Below are 26222 nucleotides of genomic sequence, written 5' to 3'. Positions count from 1 at the left end.
CACTACACCCGAAAAACCACCTCTTGCCAGCCCAAAAACTTTTAATCAAAAAATGAGACTTTTGGCGAAATTGTCGTTTTTTCATTAAGTAAATTTTTATGCACAAGTTATATTTGCGCAATTTGAGGGTCAATGGAAAAGCGACTATTGTTTCCACGTACACTACAGAGCCTCTGAACATCCAATGAGTCATATGTGATGCCACTGAAAAGCTGAGAAACTGCATTTTACCAGAATTATTAAAGAGTATTAATGAGACAAATGGTTCAATAATTTGTAAACATTTTAGATCAGAAGATGCTTTTGGTCACTAGCGGCTGTTTAAGCTTTTGAGGGTTACCATGCAACAACAACAATAGTCAAAAAACACCATAAATAACTAATGCAAATAAAGCTAAATGAATTACAATCTGTCTGAAATTACATTTTCCGGTGAAAATCTGGTATTTTCCTATATTCAACTGACTGATCATGTAAAGGTTAAGAATAAATTCAAAGGGTATTATTCAAAAACAGAAAAAAATCTACAAGAAAAACAGCTATTTTAGCAAAATATATAATCAACTTAAGTATCTCCAACCACTCATGTGTAAAACTACATGAGTTTTACTGTTGAATCCATGTTGAAGAAGATGACGGTGTTTCCACGTTCACTATAGAACCTCTGAATGTCCGATGAGTCATATGTGATGCCACTGAAAAGCTGAGAAACTGCATTTTACCGGAATTATTCAGTGTATTAATGAGACTAGTAGTTCAATAGTTAGTAAAAAATTTAGATCAGAAGATGCTTTGGGTCGCCAGCGGCTGTTTAGGCTTTTGAGGGTTACCATGCAACAACAACAACAGCCAAAAAAGACCATAAATAACCTATGCAAATGAAGCTAAATGAGTTACAATCTGTCTGAAATGAAAAAGGACACAAGGGGAGGAAATGACAGGAACTCTGAGTGAAAAACCAGGTCATGCTAGGTGACCGAATTGACAAAATCCTTCTGAAAGTGACTGATATTTTCTGACATTTAGCAAACTGTCCAATTCATTTAGCAGATATGTCTGTGGTGGCTGTAGCAATATGGGTTTGTGTATCAGACAGGCCAGATAAGGACTGATGGTGTGATTCACTTGGCCTTCTCCAGAGACAGGGCTGGACGACCTGTCAGAGCTCGGGTAAACACAGACATCGTTTGATTTCTGAGAGATGCCCCCTCCTGCCTGTGGCCCTATAAGCACCATTCCCCGTGTTTCTCGCTCTAGTGGGCCCTGTTTGTTGACCCGGTATGGCTGTCGACCTTTTCCCAGAGTTTGAACCACCATCACACAGAGACACGCACCCTGGGGCGAAGCAGAAGAGGAGGGAGAGAGGACGGCGATGGGGGTCAGAGGTGGGAGGAAGGGGAACGAGGTGCACCACTCTGCAGCCACGTTGTATTTCAACAGACTTCCATAATCAGAAGTGATGCTCAGACTGAGTTAATAGTACCTGTGTCTACACTTCCATTCATTCATTAACCTTTATTTAACCAGGAAAAATGAGTCACTGAGATCAGGCCAAGACGGAAGCAGCAGAAGTTACAGAAAATAGAAAATCCAGTTGTACAGTTGCGGAAAAAATTATTAGACCTTTGTTTTCTTCAATTTCTTGTTCATTTTAATGCCTGGTACAACTGAAGGTACATTTGTTTGGACAAATATAATGATAACAACAAAAATAGCTTTAAAATAGTTTAATTTCAGAGCTGATATCTATCCATTTTCCATGTTTTCTTGATAATAACCAAAATCACTTCAGTTCTTACATCAATATCTATGACATTGTAGTGACAAAAACAGTGCTTTTAGGCATTCCATGTTTTCTTTTCTGTCTGTTTTAGTCACATGATACACACAGGAGTTTGTACTTGATTGCATAATTATTGTTTTTGATGACATTTAATGGTCTAATTTTTTTTTCCATGACTGTACATTCACAGTAAAAACGGACAGAAAACAGAATGAAACCAAAAAAGTCATAGTAATAATGATACCACCACAGCATGAAAAGATGTTGAAAACATGTTCACAGGTCATTTAAGAATAGAATAGAATAGAATAGAATAGAATAGAATACAGCTGCATAAAAAAATATTAGACCACCCCTTGTTTTCTTTAATTTCTTGTTCATTTTAATGTCTGGTAAAACTAAAGGTACATTTGTTTGGACAAATATAATGATAACAACAAAAATAGCTCATTAGAGTTTAATTTCAGAGCTGATATCTATCCATTTTCCATGTTTTCTTGATAATAACCAAAATCCCTTCAGTACTTACATCAATATCTATGACATTGTACTGACAAAAACAGTGCTTTTAGGCATTCAATGTTTTCTTTTCTGTCTGTCTTAGTCACATGATACACACAGGAGTTAGTACTTGATTGCATAATTATTGTTTTTGATGACATTTAATGGTCAAATATTTTTTTCCACAACTGTACATTCACAGTAAAAACAGACATAAAACAGAATGAAACCAAAAAAGTCATAGTAATAATGATACTACCACAGCATGAAAAGATGTTGAAAACATGTTCGTAGGTCATTTAAGAATAGAATAGAATAGAATAGAATAGAATAGAATAGAATAGAATAGAATAGAATTGTGGAAAAAAATATTAGACCACCCTTGTTTTCTTCAATTTCTTGTTCATTTTAATGCCTGGTACAACTGAAGGTACATTTGTTTGGACAAATATAATGATAACAACAAAAATAGCTCATAAGAGTTTAATTTCAGAGCTGATATCTATCCATTTTCCATGTTTTCTTGATAATAACCAAAATCACTTCAGTACTTACATCAATATCTATGGCATTGTAGTGACAAAAACAGTGCTTTTAGGCATTCCATGTTCTCTTTTCTGTCTGTTTTAGTCACATGATACACACAGGAGTTAGTACTGGTTTGCATAATTATTGTTTTTGATGACATTTAATGGTCTAATAATTTTTTCCACGACTACATTCACAGTAAAAACATATAGAAAACAAAATAAAACTAAAAGTTATAGTAATAATGATACTACCACAACATGAAAAGATGTTGAAAACATGTTCATAGGTCATTTAAGAATAGAATAGAATAGAATAGAATAGAATAGAATAGAATAGAATAGAATAGAATAGAGTTGTGGAAAAAAATATTAGACCACCTTTGTTTTCTTCAATTTCTTGTTCATTTTAATGCCTGGTAAAACTAAAGGTATATTTGTTTGGACAAATATAATGATAACAACAAAAATAGCTCATTAGAGTTTAATTTCAGAGCTGATATCTATCCATTTTCCATGTTTTCTTGATAATAACCAAAATCCCTTCAGTACTTACATCAATATCTATGACATTGTACTGACAAAAACAGTGCTTTTAGGCATTCCATGTTTTCTTTTCTGTCTGTCTTAGTCACATGATACACACAGGAGTTAGTACTTGATTGCAAAACCATTGTTTTTGATGACTTTTGATGGCCTAATAATTTTTTCTGTGACTGTGTATCAATGTCTTAACTGCAGCAGAAGACAAAGACAAATTTGGGAGACGGACACATGTACTGGTCCTGTAGCACGAACTACATAAGGAATGTACGTCGACAACCCAAACCAACACTTAAGGTAATTTAGCTTAACATGTTGTTAGTGCTTAACCCTTTTAAAACTGTCATTATAACAGGCCACCTAGGTGTCAACATGTTTTCTTTGCAATAAAAGTGTCAGAAAAGGTCTTTTTTGCCAATTCTTTTGCACCTTTGTTTTCAGCAAGAACTTAACTTTCAATATCTGGCCATTAATTATCATTATTATAAATAATAAATGCTTACAACAGTGAAGTGAAGAAAACAAAGGGTGGTCTATTACTTTTTTCTGCGACTGTACACCTATACAAGCACTATGTGATGTTCAAGAGGCAGGTTCGTTACAGAAAGCAACAACAGACATATGCAAATTTGGGTGTAATGACATCCTTTTCTAATCTCTGCATTTTCCACAGAATATGAGATGCCTAAATGTAGAGAAACACATGAGTTTTGTAAAATATCTGCATTACTGTCGACCCCTCAAAGCCTCATTTCAGTCTCGATATACTCCAGTCTCGGCCATAACTTTGTCTCTTGAGTACAACAATAAAAAAACAGCAAAATAATTCTGTTTTAATGACCGTAGTCCTGTGACAATACAGAAAAAATCAATAAATAAAGCTAAAATAAATGTATCTGTGCCCATGTGTAACAATCCCACCAGTCTCTAACATCATCTAAACATGATCTAGTCTTAACTCTAACTAAACCTGAACTTTGATCATGAGTGTCCCAGCCCAACACCCAACAGTTGTTTGCCTTTTAATATCGTGTGTTTTTTCTGTCCTTGTCTTACTGCATCCATCGTCCTACAGAGGCATTCGACCAGCAAATCTGACCAACACTCACATATGTCATTCTAGGACTCACTGGCAGTAGATCTATTCTGTTGTTTAGGTTTCCAGGAATTAGACAGAGGCCTTTACCAGCCACTACATAGTCATTTCTCCATAATCTTTCATAGCAACTGATGAGCTTATAAAAAGCTTTCATTGGAACTGATGAGCTCATAAAACCATCCCAAGCATCGACCGTAAATGCCACAAACTTGACGATGCATCAAGGTGTGAACGTACGCCGCGACAATGTAGCACAATGTACTTGAATATATATCCAAAGGCGTTAGAAAGGAGAAGTCATTTCACTCTGCTGGGGTAAAATAAGAAAATAGCAGAGCAGCACCAAAATAAAACACAGATGCGCAAATGCATTCATGCAGAAAATCCTTGCCTTTAATCCAATTACTCACGCTTTATTAAAACAGAGCCAGAGAGATAGAGTCAGACAGGGACCATGATGAAGATACTAACCATGAAGTGGAGGCTCGCATTACACAACCATACACTGGCACACACACTGCCAAAAATACACAAATTAAAGGAAAATGAGATATGGAGTACCATGAAAAAAAAAAAAAACAACAAATGCAAATATTCTCTCTCTCATTCTCAGTTTTATATGAGATGTTTATACCGTCCTCAAAAAGCTAATAGGAATTAACGCAACAGAAAACACAAACAGCAACACACAGGCCAACAGTGTGTTGTCAGTGTGTTAGATTTATACGTCCACAGATGCTTCGGATGGGTCGCGTCAGGCCAGGCCGCTGCCCACTCCCCTCGTTGCCTTTCTCTCCACCTTCCCTCCCCATACCCTTCCATCATCATTTGCTCATCTGCCATGAAAAGAACGGTAATTTATTGTTGCACCACACAGTTCACTCGCATGTGTGTGAGTGGAAGGGGGGAGACGGAATGAGCAAGTGTGGGAATCACTCTGGTTCAGTAATGGGATGCTTCTTTGTCAGGAGCACAGTTTTGTTTAAGTGAAAATTAATTACAGCAAAAATTAATACCCAAAGATCAAGACTGGTCTTTTATCTCAGGACTGGTTTCTTGGTGATTATTAGTGTGGAAGAGGAAGTACGACACCACCTTCACTGCATATGTGCGCCAACAGTAAGAGGAAATTTGTCAAATTTTCCATCAAACCAATCAATATTTGCATTACAATACAATACAACACCCAGATCAGGTAAGTTACACAGAGTCCAGATGTTATATCTGCGTCTCCAAATGTCATATCAGTCTCTTCAGTCCCTTGGGGAACGTTTAAAACAGTGTTTTATACATATATATATATATATACACACACACACACACACACACACACACACATATATATATATTATAGTGCTGTCAAACAATTAAGATTTTTAATCTGTTTATTCATTCATTTTTTATGTATATTAATCATGTTTCATTTTGTATGAGCAAACAAACTCAAGAAAGAAGGGAATATATATGCACTTAACGTGCTGGGTGATGCATTAGCCAAAGTGCTAGCAGAATCCCCAACTAATGTATGCTTAGCGTTAAGGAGGTTTTTTAAACTGAAAGTGCTTTGTTGAAAAGAAAACCCCTTCCTGCAGAGTGTGTATAATACTTTATGTCGGTCGACTGTTCTGTATTGTTTTTATTTTTTTGTCCTCATATTTCCATCCAGAGGAACAACATGCTGTTTAGCGTCCTCCATCTTTATGGGTTGGTTCTGCTGCCTGTCACTACTGGATCAACTGCCCGATTGCACATGTGAGACACTAACGCTACTTGGACAAACTGCCCCAAATGCACTGGCAGAGTGTGTTAATTGTGTTAAAATGCTTAATCTGATTAATCATGATGATGGAGTAATCCATGTTAATGTGTTAATTTTGGCATACACATATATATATACACACACACATATATATATATATATATATATACACACATATATATGTGTGTGTGTGTGTATATATATATATATATATATATATATATATATATATATATATATATATATATATAAAAATGAGATGCTACAGTGCAACTAAACATGCACACCAAAAGACACACCACTGAATATCTTCTTGTATGTTTGCATGCTGTTTTTAGAATTGCTAAGTGACGGTTGTTGAATATATAATTTACATGCTTTGCTTTATGATAATGGCCATCCCTGTGGATATTACATTTTACATTTTACATTAGGGAAATGAAGAATAAACTACATGATAATGTGAAATACTTGAATATTTCAAAGGTCCGAACAGATTTGTGGTAGCTCAAACATCAGAAAAGAAGAACAATAATAATAATAATAATAATAATAACAATAATAATAATAATAATAATAAAAACATACATGCTTCAATGGCTAATATATTGCGTCGTCTAGAAGCAATTTCCAGGTAAATAACTCTACATTCGTATGCATTTGATTGGTATGACATTAATATTATATAAGCTACTCCACACACTGCCCTGCACTTCATTATCTTCATAATGTTTGGTTCTGGATCATTGTGACGCCTACAAACACAAACAACCAACAGTTCCAGTACTGTAGCTGTTATATAGCATCCATTTTGCACAACTTGAGGCCTTTATCCAGACCATGACAGCTCAGAAAAATTGGACACTTTGCCAAAAAATTGTCACTTCTTGTATGCCACATAATCCTCACATTCTGTGTGAAATTACTCATGACAAAAACAACAGTTTGAAAATGTGTTATACGTGACTTGTTATGTTTAATATGGATTGGTGTCTGTTACACTGTGTTGTTTTTTAGTTTTTTTCCCCCGGTCTTATTTAATGATTTGTATTATTTAGAATATTTGTTTTCTCCTCTCCTTTCTGTTTTTAGGCTGATTTTTTGATAAAAATTGATTCTTGGTCATTTACAGTTGTTTTTTTTTTCTGTTGATTAATGAACATTGTCCTTGTAATAAAGCACTAAATGAAATTAAATAAAATGAGTCGATGTGTAAATAACGCCCCCACCCCCCAAAAAAACTACAAAACCAGACTTATAGTTGCAGTAGGCAGAAGTTAGGAACAGGTAAAGAAAAATAAACACCATTAGACCCAAACACAGATGCTTTTTCTGCGGTTCTTTAGAACAGGCATAAGCATTAGAGGACTCCTGTCCCATCTGATTCCCACAAAAATACTCCCTTCCTGTTCCAAACACAAAATAACGACTCCTGTCCGATCCTGTTCTTGTGTTGTGCTTTATTTTTAGAGGGGCAGTACCTTTAGGGAATGAAGAGATGTTCTGGGTCCTCACAATATTATCATTATGATTGTATTTGTACATGTAAGAAACAAAATAAATAAAAATACATATTCCTATTACAATTGCTGCTTCCATGTATCATTCCAATTATGTGAAGAATAACAGAATTTACCCCCAAAATGTGCATTTGTAGACCTCCCCCTCAAACAAAAAGGGGTGCAGTAGTCTAATTTCCTCTCAAACCACTAAAATCACATTATTATGGATTTTTTTTTTATGCCAATGATGCCAAAAACAGTCTGCCTACCCCATCTTTAACCTCATTTAGTTGACACAATCGACTCATAAACTACGCTGCATGTCCAGCATCCATGGAGGAAGAATGAAGAGAAGAGAAGAGGAGGAAGAAACGAGGAAGGAGGGGCACAAGGAGGATAGAAAAAGAGCCCGGACCCACTGTCAGCTCAGTGAAGCAGAGAGGGGGGGAATGTACGCCGACATGGAGACGACTCGCCGGAAGAAACACACGCATGTAAACACCCAGAGATTGAAAACTCCTATTTGTTCTGCTTTTTATTGATTGAGTCCAAAAGCCCATGAACGTCTATACCAGGAAGAGATGGCGTTACTGTACATATGTGGGCTGACACAAACACAGATGCACCCGAGCGTGGGCACATATTTATGTTTCCACAACACAAGTTACACACACTGCAGCATTTAAGGATTCTAAAAATATCCGAGCCAGACATGCAAGACACGCACGTACATACACGGACGCACACACCAACGCAGCAGAGAAGCTGTGGTGGAGCTGAGGACACAGCAGGGCTGGCTGCCTGGGGGAGTCAGCAGAAGGTGAGCAGAGATAAGGCTGTGTGATTGTGACTGCATGTCAGAGAGAATCTGCACACCACAACAGTTCAGCATGCACTATGCACCACACACAACACAACACAAAACAACACAACACACAAACACACACCCACAAACTTTTTTATATGCAGACTGCATCACCTGCAGCAGTGCACAAAAGCAGTGAATTTAGACTAGACAAGGCGTGCCCTGCATGTATGACAGACTGCGTGGTATATTGTACAAATTATGAAGTTTCTTGCATGCTTGACTGTGTTATGCATGTAAGACTTTTGACACTCCAAGATAACCTCAGGAAACTTGCAATGACAGAGGGTAAATCATCAAATATTTAGCACAGCTCATATCCTCTGTTAAAATTTGCACTTAAACATGCAGCTAAAACCAGAGCTGGTAGCAAGCTAACTGCCAAAAGGCATTCTGTTCCACACTTCTGTCAGATGAAATAACTGGATAGTCTATGTAAGAATAAGAATAAGAATAACATGAGACTTTATTGTCATTGGATTTTCATTAGTGCTGTCAAACGACTCAATTTTTAATCAGATTAATCTCAGGGTTGCTGTGGATTAATTTAAATTAATCATGATTAAATTGCATTTGTTTTTAATCTATATTAATCGCATTCCATTTTGCTTGAGGAAACAGACTCAAAACAAAGATGGGAATATATATACGCTTAATGTGTTTATGGACAAATAGTGGCTAGCACAGAAGTCCAATAACACCACTCACTTATGGTCATGAGCTTTGGGTCATGACCGAAAGGAAGAGATCCCGGATCCTCCATAGGGTGGCTGGGCGCACCCTTAGGGATAGGGTGAGGAGCTCAGCCACCAGGGAGGAGCTCTGAGTAGAGCCGCTGCTCCTCCACATCCAGAGGGGCCAGCTGAGGTGGCTCAGGCATCTGTTTCGGATGCCTCCTGGACGTCTCCTTGGGGAGGTGTTCCGGGCATGTCCCACCAGGAGGAGACCTCGGGGAAGACCTAGGACACGCTGGAGAGACTATGTCTCTCGGCTGGCCTGGGACTGCCTCGGAAGAGCTAGAAGCGGTGTCTGGGGAGTGGGAAGTCTGGGCATCCCTGATTATACTGTTGCCCCCACGACCCGGCCCCGGAAAGGCGGAAGACGATGGATGGATGGATGGATGGATGGATGTGTTTATTAAACACCTTTAACGGTTTCAACAAAAAGACTGTAAACAACTGTTAAGTCTGTTTTTTTTTGTCCTCATATTTCCATCCAGAGGACCAACGTGCTGTTTAGTGTCTTCCATCTTTATGGGTTGGTTCTGCTGCCTGTCACTACCGGATCAACTGCCCATTTGCACATGCACATCGGTAACTCTTCTTACTTTAATCAGATTAATCATAATGATTGATTAATTTGCGTAACACGTTCATTTTGACAGACCTAATTTTCGTACAATGAAATTTGAATGCACTTCCATAAAAGATACTCTAAAAAACGTTCATAATTATAACATTCAACAACAAATATTCAACAAACATTCATACATTTCCGTTAGTAAGTTAAAAGTAAATAAATAAATTTTATTGCACTCCATGATTTCACTCTCTGCGCCTTTAGTTCAAAGTGTGGTTATGGCTTTGGGAAAGAAACTGTTCATTTAGTCTGTAATCCAAAAAGAAAAAAGCTCGAACTGAGTAGGCTTTCATGTGCCTAAAATGAAGCTGCACCATTGCAAAGATTTGCTTTGCTTTGCCTTGTTTTCAGCTGATGTGGCCAGCCCTGGGCAATGAGAAGACATAGAGAGGGGGGAAATTAAGGAATCACTACATGAAATGCTAGTAGGTTCACTGAATCACTAGACGGACGAGTGAGACAGCTCCATCTCACAGGCTGAATCTGCTGCAGACTGAACCTGCTGAATCAGATGAACAGACTCTGATAAGGGCTGATTGGACCCAACAGAGCTGGAGCCAATACTGCTAAGGCCTGACACTACTGATGGAGTGTGTGTGCATGGAATTGTGCACGGGGGTGAATGAATTAAGCTTTTGCATGCCTAAAGAGGAAAATACATCATGTTTTTGAGGGTTTGTTTCCTGAAAAGAACACATGCACAGGACACAGGTTTCATATTTACCAGCACTTATCAGCATACAAACTCCCATAGGTGGTTTATGGGTGAGGAGGTTCTCCCCAAAATGTAGGATAAGCAGTTTTTGTAGAAATGCTAAACCCCAATTTTCAGCTCGGAAAGAAAAAAATAAATCATTTTCATGTGCTGATCTAAGACGTGGACAACACTAATGGAGAAAAATCTGAAAGCGCTGTTTTCTTGTGAAAGTTTTCTGTCAGCGCCGGCATTTTTAGAACAATTCTCTAAAAGCTTTGCTGTAAAGAATGACAAAGACGTGTAAATGCTTTCGGGTTCTTTCTCTTTTCGCTTTGGAAAACACAAAATGCTACACTTAGTCTTTTGAGTACATCTACTTATGATGTACTTCTCCAATCTGGGTATAAACACTGCTGCTTTTTCTGGGATTCTTGACTTTCTTCTCAAATAAAGCTGACAATGCATGTAGCGTTTGACACTTTTTAATGTCTGTTATCAAATGAAGCAAAGTAGTGATTTGTCAGTCACAATTATCAGTCCTCAAAGGTAATTCATTATATACTAACAGGAATTAATAAATAATTCATACTCATGCAGACGCTTGACAAAAATAAAAACACAATCACAACATCTGCATTTAGTGAACACGGGATGAACCAAAAGTCCGATTTTGCTGTCAAACTGATTTATGTAGTGTTAATTTTATCACATAATGTACAATTGACTGGTGAGGCAGTTGGCACTTAAAAGGATTTTTTTTTTTTTTTTCATATTTTCATCCTCAGCTGCCAAAGAAATTGAACTGTTAAGCGAGCCAGTCCATTACTGCATTAGAAATATATTTTCAGGGCTTGACACTGCTGTGATCTGTGCTTTTTCCAAACCCATCCTGATGGCTGTTTTAACTGGTGGTGGCTGAATTATTGCCACGGTCTGTCAGAAAGACAGATTGTGACACACACATACATACATTTACATATGTCCAAACAAATTAGACTCTGACTGTTGACATGTGCTTCACTGCAGGGCAGAAGCCACGTTAATAGACTGGAGTACGGAGACGCAGTCAAACACATTTCAGTCCGTCTTAAACCTGCGCTTTATGATCCTGGGGTTTACTGAGTTTATTTGTCTGCATACTTCACTTATGACTAGGGATGCACCGATACCACTTTTTTCCAGACCGAGTACGAGTACTTACATTTGAGTACTTGCCGATACCGAGTACCAATACGAGTACTTAATAATCCCATTCCCGTTCTTAGTTCCTTTTGTAAATGTGCTTTATTGTTGTTGTCATTAGTCTGACTGGAACAAAGTGCTGCTACTGACATTTAATGTGTTGGAATGAGCGTTTGTCAATTAATCCACCAGGGGGTGCTACTCTGAATTAACCATACTGGACAAATACAACGAAGAAGAGTAAAGTTTTTTGAGAAGAAGAAGAAGAGAGTCAGTGATAATAAACATGGAGATGACAGAGGCAACACTAATATTGCAGCGTTTTCGCTCTTAAGGTTTAAAAGCAGGTAGGGGAAAAATAAATGAGTGATAAGTTCCACTTTCACTTCCGCTGGCGGCGCCCCACACCGCTCCGTACTCCCGGTGGTATTCTCCGTCTGGGTACGCATCCGCCAGCACCTGGAAAATGGATGGAATGTACGCAGAGGATGGACAGAACGCTGCGTCCGTATCTGTCTGTGTCTTTAATGTTACTTGCAGTCAGCGTTACTTTTATCAACGTCATTTATTTTGAAAAATCTCCACACTCTTCACACTCCCCACACATTATTCCACCACTGCGTACCTGCTGCACTGAACTGTGACTGTCACACGGCTGTAAGTGGTATCAGTGCATTTGTATCGGATTACTTTTACGAGAACGAATACGAGTACACACACTGAGTATCGGAGCCGATGCCCAATACTCGTATCGGTGCATCCCTACTTATGACCTTTTGATGTTTATTGTGACAACAGTGAAAGTAGTATATAACATTTGCAAAGCTGAAGAAAGAGCAAGAGTGTGAACGAGTCAAACTTAACCGAGTGACTGATCACCTGAGGCAGAGTCCTAATCGAGGGCTGTGACTTGAATGACAAAACGTCCAACTTGAGCCGAGCAGCATCACTCCCAGGAACACAACCATCACACACAACCAGCACTTAATTAGCTTCTCACTTGCTGACTTCACTCAGCTCTTCGTTACTTGAATGTGTGTATGTGTTTGTGTGTGTGTGTCCTTCGCCCAAGGCTCTGTCTGAACACATTTCAGCAAATAGAATCCAATTTGTTTAACTTCTGTTGAATACAAGTTGGGGGATTGGCACAGGGGCTGATGACAGTGTACTGCAAACAGTGTGTGGGATTCGCTTAATCTGCACGGCCCTATTGTTCTCAAATCCAGCGGCAGAGCTCGAAAATGTCCAATGTTTTGCACTTCCATTTAATTTTGCAACAATAAACAAACAAGCAAAGAAATGGTCAGTTAAGCAGCACTCCTGGCCTACCTGTGTTGCTCTGCATCTTGCCATTGCTGATTTGCTTGAGTCTTTTCTGGTGGGATTTGCCGTTGTAGTGGATCTGGGCCTGTGCAGCCGAGTTCAGCTGGATGTTGCAGACTTCACATAAGGTGTAGCTCCGCTGTTTCCTTTCTCTTTTGGGTCTGTAGAGTGCAGAAGGCAGGGCGCCCCCTTGTGACTGCTCATCCAGTAATGCACCCTCATCTTGGGTGTCGGAGGAAGCATCTCTATCCATCTGCGCTCCGAGTCCGGCGCCAAACCCCCTCCTGTCCGGCTCAGTGTTTAGTAGAACTGATGGGCTGAACGGACGTTTCATGCCTGTGATGGAATAAAAAGGTAACATAGAGATGGAGATAAATACAAATGAAAGAACAGGAAACTGAAAACAAACAGTAGTAGTAGAGGTCTCACATGTCTGATGCTGTTCCAAAACACTTCACTGTGCATGTGCAACACAGTGTGGAACTGAGTAAGGCCCTTATGCCCCTGTCTCCTGTGGATAGGGGTGTCATTTTCCACACTCTGGCCCGACCTGACCTGACTGAACCAGCGTACAAAGCCATCCCATTAAAACCTGATAGCCACTGAGGACACACAGGCAAAAATACCCCTGATTCCTGAAGCTTTATGGAGGAGTGTGTGGAATCTGACCCTGTTCCCGTCTTATATAATCATGCTTGTCAACACGCTTAAAACACAGTTACACCCTCACTGTACGCACTCATGAAGACATCAGGAAGCACAAAGAAAACACGGATGGCTGTTCTTAAAGAGTGCGAGGGTGAGCGGCAGTGGTCCAGGTCCAGGGGTGCAAAGAACAAGGCACCACTTGGGGGAGACAAAGTGCTGCAGTGGGGCTCTCCGAGGACCACAGAGACCCTGTCAGGAAACTTCTCTAGTGATAGCTTTATGTTTGCCTGCTGTCGGTGCAGCCATGCAAGCCTTAATGCTGCCTCTGTGGAGGATCACAGCCAAGAAGCATCACACAGACAAGCTGGAAAACAATGTCTTAGTCCTATGAATCAGCTCTTTTAATATGTGCAGGTATTAAATTAGGACGGTGGAATTACACATATAAGCAGAAGGGCCCTCACTAAGACCCCACTGTTGTGAAATTCAATAAAACGTCTTGTGAGATGGATGAAAATTGGCGCAATCAAGTGAAAACATACACCCTAGGTGGGAAGTGCATTAAATATGCAGGTCTAAGGAGCTGTAAAGTGTAAATGTTAGGTTTGTTTAAGTTACTGAGGAAGCATAAATTACTCCAGAGATCAAAAGTAACCACTAGCCGTAAGGAAAACATCTTACCTACGTACTGAGTTAACCCTTTCATCCATAATGGTCCCTACAGTAGACAGCTATTCTACAGCTGTTCTCTTGTATATTCATGTTTTTTTTTTGTTTGTTTGTTTTAGTTGCCTATCAGCCAACACAGTGGACACTAATACATCATCTCATATAGTGCAATTCCTACCATTACTGCAAATTTACTGTTCTTAATCTGCAATAATATGTTTTAGTGTAAATCAAATGCTAATTGTTATTAGACTGTAATTAACAGTTTTTTTTTGTTTGTTTGTTTTTTTTTAAAGGGTTTTTTTGTATATTATCTCCATGACGTGAATAATGACTAGTATTAGAGTATGTTCAAATGTGAGAGACCATCTGATTAGCAGCATCAAAAATGTTTTTATTGCATAGTTTTCCACATCATTTTCTGATATTAGGTTTTAAATACATGTTTCTTTGCTTCAAAAATTAAATACATGGTGTCCAGCTGAGTGGATATTTTTGTAACTTTTTGTAAAAAAAAAAAAAAAAAATCAATTGCATTGTTGTTTTTATGTCTAAAGAGGAGTAAAAACACTCCGGAAAAATATCTTGACTAAGGTTCATTCATAATTCATGCATAAAAGAGTTAATATATTAGAGGTTAAAAGGAAAACAAGAAAGTGTTAGTTGTGAAAGATCTACTAGCATGTGACATGACTGTGAAAAAGGACTGTGGCCTGAACACCTCAGATTTTCCAAGGAAGGCTCTGTGGTCAGTGAAGTGAAGAAACCTTCTCAGGATAGACGTCAGAGAGAGGAGCTGTTTGTTTCATATACAGCTGCTGTCTCTATAAATAAATAAAAAGATAGTAAAAGTAGCTCAGAGGATGATTGAGACAACAGCGATGGAAAAAAGCACCTGAAACATACCCTGTTGTGTTGTTGGGCTGCTGGCTTTTTGCCTCCGTCTTGACTTATTTACGTAAACAACCAAACGACTCCAACGTGCGCAAACACAGACTACAGTAAATTGATGCATACATGCCTACATGCATGAAAAAAGTGTCTCTCTCCTGCTCTTAGACACACACATACACACACACAGCACTCAAAAACACATTAGGGCAAGCAGTCTCTATGAAAGCTACTATTCACATTGCCAATCTGGGAGCACTCAAGAGGCTCCATCAGATGTTTTCTCAAAAGCTTTGAGTAACGCTGCTCTCTGGCACCGAGTGAAAAAAAATCTCTGTGGTCCTTAACCACGCAACCCCCTCGCACTGCTGCCAAACTACTCAGCTAGCCGCCCCAAATTAGCATGGTTGTACAAACAAAACCCTAAATGAAGACCTGCAGAACATAACATATAAAGGACATGTCTTTCACATCCTTTTAGATCCTGTTACGACCTAAAAAGTCAAGACAGTCACACAAAGTAGGTCTTAAACTGAGGCTTGCCATTTTGCGTACACTTTTATCCTCCATGCAGAAATGACTGTTACTACGGATGCACCGATACCACTTTTTTCCAGACCGAGTATGAGTACTTACATTTGAGTACTTGCTGATACTGAGTACCGATACGAGTACTTAATAATCCCATTACAGTTCTTAGTTCCTTTTGTAAATGTGCTTTATTGTCGTTGTCATTAGTCTGTCTGGAAAAAACCGCTGCTACATTTAATGTGTTGGAATGAGCGTTTCTCAATTAATCCACCAGGGGGCACCGCTATTAATTAACCATACTGGACAAACACCACGAAGAAGAGTAAAGTTTTTTTTTTTTTTTTTTTAAGCTGTTTTTATCAGATTTTAATTTGTCTTTGTTTTTATGATGGTTGTATTTTGTTGTTCTTAGCCTGCTTTACACCCTGTGTTATCACTAGCTTTACTTACTTATTTAATCCCTTGTTTTATGTTTGGTGTACGGCACTTTGGCCAGCTGCAAAGTTCTTAAAGTGCATTATGAATAAAGTTGGTATGGTATGGTATGGGAGAAGAAGAAGAAAAAGTCAGTAATAACAAACATGGAGACGACAGAGACAACACTAATGTGATACTAATATTGTAGCATTTTCTCTGGTAAGGTATAAAAGCTTAGCTTCAGCAGGAAGAGAAAAGAGAAATGATAATAAGTTTTGTTTTCACTTCCGCTGGCGGTGCTCCGCACCACTCCGTACTCCCGGTGGTATTCTCTGTCTGGGTCCGCATCCTCCAGAACCTGGAAAACGGATGGACTGTACGCAGAGGACAGACAGAACGCTGCGTCTGTATCTGTCTGTGTCTTTAAGGTTATTTGCAGTCAGCGTTACTTTTATCACTGTCATTGGGAGGCTGTGGCTCAGTTGGTAGAGCGGGTCGTCTAATGACTAAAGGGTCGGCAGTTTGAATCCTTGCTCCAACTGTCCACATGTCGAAGTGTCCTTGGGCAAGACACTGAACCCTAAATTGCTCCAGTAGGGCCAGGCAGCGCCTTGCATGGCAGCAGCCGCCCGCTGGTGTATGAGTGTATGGATGAATGTGAGGAATTGTAAAATGCTTTGGACTCCATAAAGGCGTAGAAAATGCGCTATGTAAGTTCAGTCCATTTACCATTTATTTTGAAAAATCTCCACACTCTTCACACTGCCCACACATTATTCCTCCTCCTCGTACCTGCTGCACTGAACTGTGAATGTCACACGGCCGTAAGTGGTAAGAGTACACACACTGAGTATCGGAGCTGATGCCCGATACTCGTATCAGTATCGGTGCATCCCTAACTGTTACCATAGTGACCAGTTTGGCTCAAGTCTTGGTAACAGGTCTACTTGTTTTTGTGCAGTTTGATGTAAATGACGCCTGCTGTATATTTATGCTGCATGACCCAAACAGTAGCCGGAGGGCAGAGAGCATTTAAGTGTTTTACCTGCTGCACCATTTGCATGTCTATTGAACTGTGCTGATTAAAAAAAAAAAAAAAACACGGAAAAAGCCTATTTCACCATACTGAGAAGTAAATTACTTCCTTTGAGCAGTTCAGAGTGTTTTAATAACGTATCAATGGCCAAAATAAAAATTCATAATATGAATGTCTGAATTTTGCATTGCATGAGGCCCAATTAAGGTTTCTTTGAATAAATTTCTGCATTTTTACCTTTTTATTTGATACTGTCCAAAAAGTCCACTTGAAAATATGAACTACACGACTGCCTTCATTTTCATATCATTCATGAAAAAGTGGACGAGACCTTTTAGTTATAGTGGGGCTGAATTCATCTCCTGGTAAGAACATTACCTTTGATTCACAAAAAATACAAAAACCAAGGCACTCTTAAAATTCTAAAATACTTTTATTAAATACGGCGTGTCTCAATGGACATCAGTGGGGCTCTGTGAGACATGCCATTATTAATAAAAGCATTTTAAAATGATAAGAGAGTGCCTTGGTTTTTGTATTTTTTGTGCAGTGACGGCTCCTTCACCAATGACTACTTCTTTTACCATTTTTCATTATTATTTTTCATTCCTTCCTGGAGGTCTGTGAAGCGTTCCTCTTCACTGTTTGTTCAAGATTATCTTTTATTTGATGAAAAACTGTCACAAAGACTGGTTTTTCTGAGCTCATATAAAGTAGACTTTTAAGAGATACATGGTTGTTACAGGACACCAATCTTATAAGCATACAATGATGTTAGAAAATATGATGCATTGTTTTAGATTAAGTATAAAAAAAATAAGCTCAACCTTAATCATCTGCAAAGAGTAAAATACACATACTACATTTATGCAGCAGTAATATATGAATTCCAAACATCATTTTTAATGTTAAAACACTGTCAGGGAGTATTTTATTACACACTGACTACTTCTGTTTTCCATACTTTAACTACATATTGCTGTGAATTCTATTTTTATGTACTATTTCCACAGGTCGGTATGAATTTTAAGGTATGCACCACAATGAAACACAAGCACATAACAATATTTTGGGGTGACTTTGTGGAATGTTTTGGAGAAGATGAAAGAATGTATAACCATTAATTAAAAAAGACAAGCAAGGATTTTTTTCTGAAGAGGTTTAGGAAAGAGGGCAGATGTTCTGTTAGCAGACATGGAAATGCATCCCACCACAACAGAATACAGCAGTAACATTTCTTCTGCAAACATGTCCTTTAACTGTACATTTATATCTTTTTTAATTTTTTTCAGTTATGTGTTGATATGTTAAAACATGGTAAGTTCACGTGCATGTTTACATGTTTAAAATGATCTAAAACTTTATTTGTGTTTATTATTTGCATATTTTATACTAATTTTACGCTTTTTTGTTCAGTTCTTTTCTTGCTTATGTGCTTGGCTGTTTGGTTCAGGTTAAAGAAAATAAGAAATTGAAGAATAAATTTCTTGATTTGGAAATTTTTGTTTTTGCAAATGATGAATTCCAGCCAAAAGTGGGGGCAGATATTGTATAAAGAGGCTGCTGAATGCTGAAATATTCATGTCTGAGGAACAACAATATTTCTCTATGTTCCATTTAAACGTCATATGTCATCCGACCAGAATAGGCCTTATAACCATGATGCTGCTCTTAAGGCTCAGAGTAATGTAAACAAACACAATCTTTCTTTTTTTTTTGCAGATGATGATGGCAGATAATTACCTTCACCAAGGAAGTTATGTTTTTGTCGGCGTTGGTTTGTCTGTTTGTCTGTCTGTGTGCAAGATAACTCAAAAAGTTATGGACGAATTTGGATGAAACTTTCAGGAAATGTTGATACTGGCATAAGGAACAAATGATTAAATTTTGGTGGTGATTGGGGGTGGGGGTGGGGTCTTTTCTAGAAAAGCACTCGTAGAGCACAGACCTCCACCAAGGCAGATCAGTGGGTCCTCGTGGCCCCCCCACCCCCGATCACCACCAAAATTTCATCATTTGTTCCTTGTGCCAGTATCAACATTTCCTGAAATTTTCATCCAAATCCGGGACACTGATCTGCCTTGGCGGAGGTCTGCGCTCTCTGAGTGCTTCTGGTGTATTATTACGTTAATTTTACAATTCTGTTTGAAATTCCTGCTGCAAACACACAAGAATTTTGTGTGTTGGCAGAAAATATAAGATTGTTCTTTTTTCTCCTTTTGATTCATAAGCTGGTCGATTTGCCGACATGTAAAGACAGACTTTCTTTTCCTGCATATTTGTGTTATCTTTTGAATAAAATAAATAAATGAACTAAACTAACTTTTACATCAAGGATCTGAATGTCTCCTCCAGTCCTGGTGAGTGCAGTGATAGCGAAGGGCTGCAGGGACTATCCAGACTCTTCCGGTTCTAAGTAGAAGCCGTGTGAGACAAGAACTCATGCTGTGGCGAGGCACTGAGATCTGTAGGCAGACACAGGACGGAGATTGTCAGGGGGTAACCCTGGGGGAGGAGAGGGAGGGCACGAGGCTCTGCCAGCCTAGCCATGTCCACTGTTTCCGCTGTCTGATGCGCCCCCTCTGCCTACACCGTTCACCCTCCTCCCTCGGCACATGGGAACCATCAATCACTGCTGTGATCTTGCTGAAAGACCCAGGATCACCCAGCATAGCAGCTCAGCAATAAAAACTCTATTTATGATCTTGTGTCTGCTGCTCACTGATCCTGAAATACTGTAGCACTTTCCCAGCTCAAACCAGCTTTAACCACCGGCCCACCTCGAAGAACACCCCCACCCATCCTCTGTGGCCACAGTTGGCATGGGGGTGGCGGTTCTTCCTGATGCAGGCAGAAACTGCCCACCAGATGGATTGGTGCAAGCATCGCAAGCATTTTAACAGCTTCTAAATCAGCCTGATGAGAGGGGGACACCGACAACAACAAAAAGAATGAGAGGCAGGCCACACAACAGTCACATGACCACACAATACAAACCGTCAAAAGTCACAAACTCATATGGAAACCACTCACATTCTGCACACAAAGAGAAAGGATTTCAAAAAAGCAGGCACAAATAAACACATGAACTTAGATTGGACCAAATGTTGCCAACCAGAGCACAGTGGGTGCATTTACAACCCCAAAAAAAGGTTTTTTCAAATATCAGTGTCCATGTATGAGTTTCAATTTTGTATCATATTTGATACATCAGGTCTCAATGCTCAAATATTATTATTTTTGAAGAAACAAAAACAATGTAACACAAACATGTCTAACAAATTGGTAATTCCTTTTAAAATTGGCAAAGTTCTGCCTCCTTCCTCATTAATGACAGTCTCGTAGTGTCACTGGAAAGGCGTCTGGTGAATGACCCCCACCCCCACCCCCCCGTGGATTATCTGTGTATTGCATGTTTATTGTTTATATGGATCACCATTAGCTTCCACCATAGTGGTTGCTACTCTTCCTGTGGTCCGTTAAAATACAAATACACTTACAAAATACATACATAAATAAAAACAAGTTTACAATTCATTGTTATCATCAGCCAGCTGAACAATTAATTTCAATGCATACACCATAAAACATTGAAACTTTTATCTTTACAGCAACTTGGATTGCGAGAGTTAAAACAATCATTCGCATTCCTGTATTTACTTGAGTAGCTCCAGTTTGAGTGTTTTTTTGTTGTTTTTTTTTTTTATGAATATAAGCTTTGAGTATGTTTGGTGTATGAAGGTAAATGATCCCATAGAGGCCCTGTAAATGGCAGAATTTTTCAATCGATTTGTTTTTGGTTTGGGAAGTTCAAGGTAACCCATGGTAACCTGTCTGGTGCCATGATTATGTTGTAGACCTCTATGCCTTATTCTCTTGGTAAGAAAGTCAGGTTTCCCGTTCATATTATATTATTATATACATCAGGTTTTTCAAGAAAAACAAGTATCACACTGATCATGTAGAGGGTTTCAGAACTCATGTATCAAACATGACATGTTTGGCATTATAGGGTTAAACTACCATTCCTCATGGGCATTGGTGCCTATATGTGCAATTTTATTCATTGTGTTTATTATTAACATTATTTACCAAGCGTTATTATTCTTATTATTTATCAGTATTCATAGTTTTTTTTCTGTTACATCTCAGGGCACAGATGCAACATAACTTGCTGTGCTGTCCATTTACTGACAATAAAGTTACTCTTCCTTCTTGAATTAAATCCCAGTTTTCAGAAAACCCAGATTTGCCAAATGGGGTAAAGAAAGAAACGGATAATTGCATGTGTTTACATCTTATTCCAGTTTCTAACTACTGAAGACTACCTGTACAAGTGTAGCTTCAGCCAAGAGACACAACAGAAACACAAACAACAATGGTGGCAACAAAAACAACAGATTCTGGAACAGTTTTGTCTTTTGGTAATGAAAGAATCGAGTATATTTCAGTTCATGGAGATGGGATAAAAGGTAATGATGGTGAAATATTCAAGTCTGCAGAACAACAATGTTTCTCTGTGTTCCATGCAAATGCTATAACTAGGATAGTGGTTATAAGGCTCAGAGTGATACAAACAAACACAATCAGCAGTGAAAATAATAATCAAACCAACAAGATTCTGGCTGATGCAAATACAAAAGAGAAAGAGCGACATACAAAAAGATAGCTGTAGAAAAAAGACTCTTGATTTCTGTAGCGCCTCCAATTTGCATTCATCGTCACTTCTGATAGCAAGGTTTGTTAGAAATACAAGTGTGGGCGAGGATATTCTGTTTCATGTATCAGACAGGTAAGGATCAAGATTCTCAGAGCTCAAGCCACTTTATTATACCAAGTATGACGGTGGCCGAAAGAGAGAAAGCGACAGAGCAGGAGATGAAAAACGAGGCTGTTGCATAATTGGCATCATCAAAGTATTATTACTGTCACCACTGTAACTACAGAACAGGCTTGAGGTGTTTGAAGCTCCATGCCTTTGTGTCCGGTGCATCAATGTTGATTATGCAAAGTTCAGACTACAGTTCTCTAATGAGTGTAATTATATAGGAATCAATTCTCTGCTTAGTGAAAAAAAAAAAAAAAAAACCGCTCCGTCTCGGGAGTCGAAAGCTAGGACAAAGCGTTTGCAGTCCCTGTCACCCCCAGCCCAAGCTCGAGAGTAAATAAAAAGCAGTGGCACATAAATTGATGTGTTTTCTCTAATCTTTGTTTGCAGCGGTTCTTTGGCAGCGCACAGGGAGGGCATTTGTTCACAGTGTGTGTGTTTACTTGTGTGTATGTGTTTGTTTGTGCATGTATTAATGTGTGTTCGAACCAAAAAAAAAAAAAAAAAAAAAGCTGCACCGAGGGAAATTTATACAGCATCACACTGATACTATCACTGAGACTATATTATCAGTGGGTACGTGAGTATGTGCAGGTAGGCACACACACACACACACACACACACACACACTGGACAAAAGGAAAAGATAAAAGAACAAGAATCTTGAGCAAGAAAGAGAAGAAAGAGAGACGAATGCCTTTTGATGAAAGAAAGGCGCTAATAAACAAAGGGCAGCTTAAGATTCAAACACTCCCATCATCTACGCACATATTTTACAATCTGTACGGTGAAGAAAAACAGGAGGGAAAAAAAAAAACGAAGATTATTATTAGCGCTGACAGATCACCGTTATTGTGATACAAGTATGTGCAGCTGAACACGTCATCAACACAATATATTAGAAATAGGAGAACACATTACTTATGCATGCAACATATGAGGATATAAGGGCCATGCATTCACAGCAGTTGGCCAATCAGATGAAGTCCCTGTCAGTTAACCGTTACACATTGATTGGCTGTTGATTTGGTGGTGGTTAGGAAAGCTGGGCTGGTGCAAAATTTTTCAAACCAGTTGGATACGAAGCGAAAACACCAGACGGAACCAGTGTATAGGGCAGTGTTTTTCAACCTTTTCATGGGGCCGCCTAGAATTCAATTGGGGTCGCCTGAAATTTCTTGTAATTGATAAAAAAAAAAAAAAAAAAAAGATTACAAACTAGAAAAGCACTTGGAGAGCGCAGACCTCCGCCAAGGCAGATCAGCCCCCCCCCCCCCCCCCCCGACCCCGATCACCACCAAAATTTAACCATTTGTTCCTTGTGCCAGTATGAACATTTCCTGAACCTTACATCCAAATCTGTCCATAACTTTTTGAGTTATCCTGCACACAGACAGACAGACAAACAAACCAATGCTGGCAAAAAAAAAAAAAAAAAAAAGGTGAGTTGAGAAAGACAATCCCAATCTATAAAAGACATGACAAACTGTGAAGCTGAAACTGAAGCGCTGTGGTACTGTTTATCTGTCAAATGTTCATTGTGGTCAGTTTCAGATGCTGCAGCTCTTTCATAATTCATAGTTTGAGTTCTTGTTTGTTCAGTATTAATTGTCAGCCTTGTAAATCCAAGCTGGACTGACTGTACATATCCTGACCAAGGAAAATCCAATTCTCACTTTGTGCAGTAATCTACACCTGGCTTTTCTGCCTCTATCCATAATAATATACATTATATAGACTAAATGTCATCTAAAATTAATGTTTATTTGCAACATAGTATAGCAAACTACAGGGGTTGGACAAAATAATGGAAACACCTTCACCTCAAGATGATAATGCCCCAATCCATACAGCTAGAATTGTTAAAGAATGGCATGAGGAACATTCTAATGAAGTTGAGCATCTCGTATGGCCGGCACAGTCCCCAGACCTCAACATTATTGAGCATTTATGGTCAGTTTTACAGATTCAAGTAAGACGTTGATTTCCACCGCCATCGTCTCTAAAAGAGTTGGAGGGTATTCTAACTGAAGAATGGCTTAAAATTCCTTTGGAAACAATTCACAAGTTGTATGAATCAATACCTCGGAGAATTGAGGCTGTAATTGCCGCAAAAGGCGGACCTACACCATATTAAATTATATTTTGTTGATTTTTTAAGGTGTTTCCATTATTTTGTCCAACCCCTGTATTACATGATCAAACACAAATTAATTTTAGCAAAAAAAAAAAAGTCTCCATTTTGAATGTCTGGGGTCGCCAGAAATTTGTGATGTTAAAATGGGGTCACGAGCCAAAAAAGTTTGGGAAACACTGGTATAGGGTTTTACAAGAGTTCAGACTTCTACTCATAATCAGAAACAGAATCATTACAAGTACATAAACACAAGGATTTCTTTGCTGGCACTTGTTGTCTTACTAGTATAGGATAAATACAAAATGTAAGAGAAGTACAATGGAAAAAAAACTATATATGTACATAAAACAGAGGTATCAACTTATATACAATAAGCAGAAGAGAAGAAATGAGACTACTAAAGCCCACAGCTGACTGAGTGTAGCAACTCTAGTCCAGTTTGCCAACAGCCCATAAATGCTACATAATAAAACACACATAAACATACATAAAAGAGGAAGAAGCAGGAGTAAAGCACTACCTTCAGCACTATCTTCAGTGCTGTCCAGATAGGACTAAGTATGTCAGACTAAAGCAGCACCGTGGTCAGGTTTGCCTCCATTTTTTCCCTGTAGTGTTTACATGTTGTGTCATCTATGCCTTTCAGCTCATCTCATTTGCTGCCATATCGCTGCAGCTTTAGCCTCTCACGTCTGTGTTCATGTCACCACAAAAAGCACATGGACTTTCCAGTAAACAAACATAACATGCACTGTGTACATCCTCTGCTGAAATGTGAGCCTTTATGTCCCCAGCTTCAGCTCAGGAGCACATAATTTACACTTCATCAGATAATCCAGGCTCTGTTAGTTTGTTTAAAGCAAAACAAGTTGGATTTAGCACCGTGATACTGTCACCATCAGCTTGTTTGATACTAGGATATTTAATCTGACATAACCTGTCATTATTTAAAATATCAGAGCCTGTATGACAACTGGCTGTATTGGCAAAACTTGAAGTCAACCCATCATTAGCTGTCAATAGTCACTTTTCCATTGGACATCTGCGTAAAACTTTACAGATATTTACTAAATGTCGAAAAAAAACTGAAGTGCGTAATGTCGGTTTTTCCATTAAATCACAAATGCAATGATTTGTTTATTTATTATCATGAGATGACACAAGAAGTCATTCCATAAACATGGCAACAAACGTAAATATGGTGTTGATTTACAGATATATTCGTTATTATTATTATTATATATTACCCTTCTATCACGTACTAAATTAAAAAATGATTGGGTTTCCTGGTGTATCCACACATACCGCGACATGTTTCTTCTTTTTCTTCACTTGTTGTAACGTCCGTCAACATCCGTTTTTTTAATTCACCCGACTAGCTGTGAAAAAAGGTCTTTCCATTGCAGTTTTGCATGATATGTATATATATATATATATATATATATATATATATATATATATATATACATACACACATACACACATATATATATATATATATATATATTTTTTTTTTTTTTTTTTTTTTTTTTCCATTAGGTAAATTTTTATGCGCAAGTTATATTTGCGGAATTTGAGGGTCAATGGAAAAGCGACTAATGAAGACCAACTTGTGAAAAAGATTAAACTATGTTGGATGTTACAAACTGATATGGTGTAAAACATGCCAAACAGTAGAAATGCCTTCTTATCTAACAGCTTGTTTCATTGGATAAATAACCATGTAGAAAAAGTATATTTCGTTTCTTTGTACCATGGGTACAGGCTTTTTTATATTTGGGATATGTTGGAATTTTACTGACAGTGTTAAAGGAAGTGTATTGCTAATATGCACACTTTAATATATGTTTATTTATTACAATATTGAACAATGCTACTGCACATTTTCTTTATTTTATTTATTAAGTTTATTTGATAGGGGCAAT

The 26222-nt window shown here is 38.4% G+C and overlaps 1 protein-coding gene across 2 annotated transcripts in view; it reads right to left on the bottom strand.

The window, feature by feature from the left end:
- znf385c (zinc finger protein 385C) overlaps positions 1 to 26222 on the bottom strand; it is a 373618-nt gene that overhangs the window by 215942 nt on the left and 131454 nt on the right. For both annotated transcript variants that reach the window (XM_030141260.1, XM_030141261.1), the window contains exon 2: positions 13147 to 13476. In XM_030141260.1, the coding sequence (XP_029997120.1) occupies positions 13147 to 13474 (328 nt within the window). In that variant the 5' untranslated portion in view covers positions 13475 to 13476. The remainder of the gene's footprint in view (positions 1 to 13146; positions 13477 to 26222) is intronic.

The sequence above is a fragment of the Sphaeramia orbicularis genome, chromosome 8, assembly GCF_902148855.1.
Source record: "Sphaeramia orbicularis chromosome 8, fSphaOr1.1, whole genome shotgun sequence".
NCBI classification, from domain to species: Eukaryota; Metazoa; Chordata; class Actinopteri; order Kurtiformes; family Apogonidae; genus Sphaeramia; species Sphaeramia orbicularis.
Note: the sequence above shows the minus strand (reverse complement) of the source record. Positions and strands in the feature narration are given on the sequence as shown.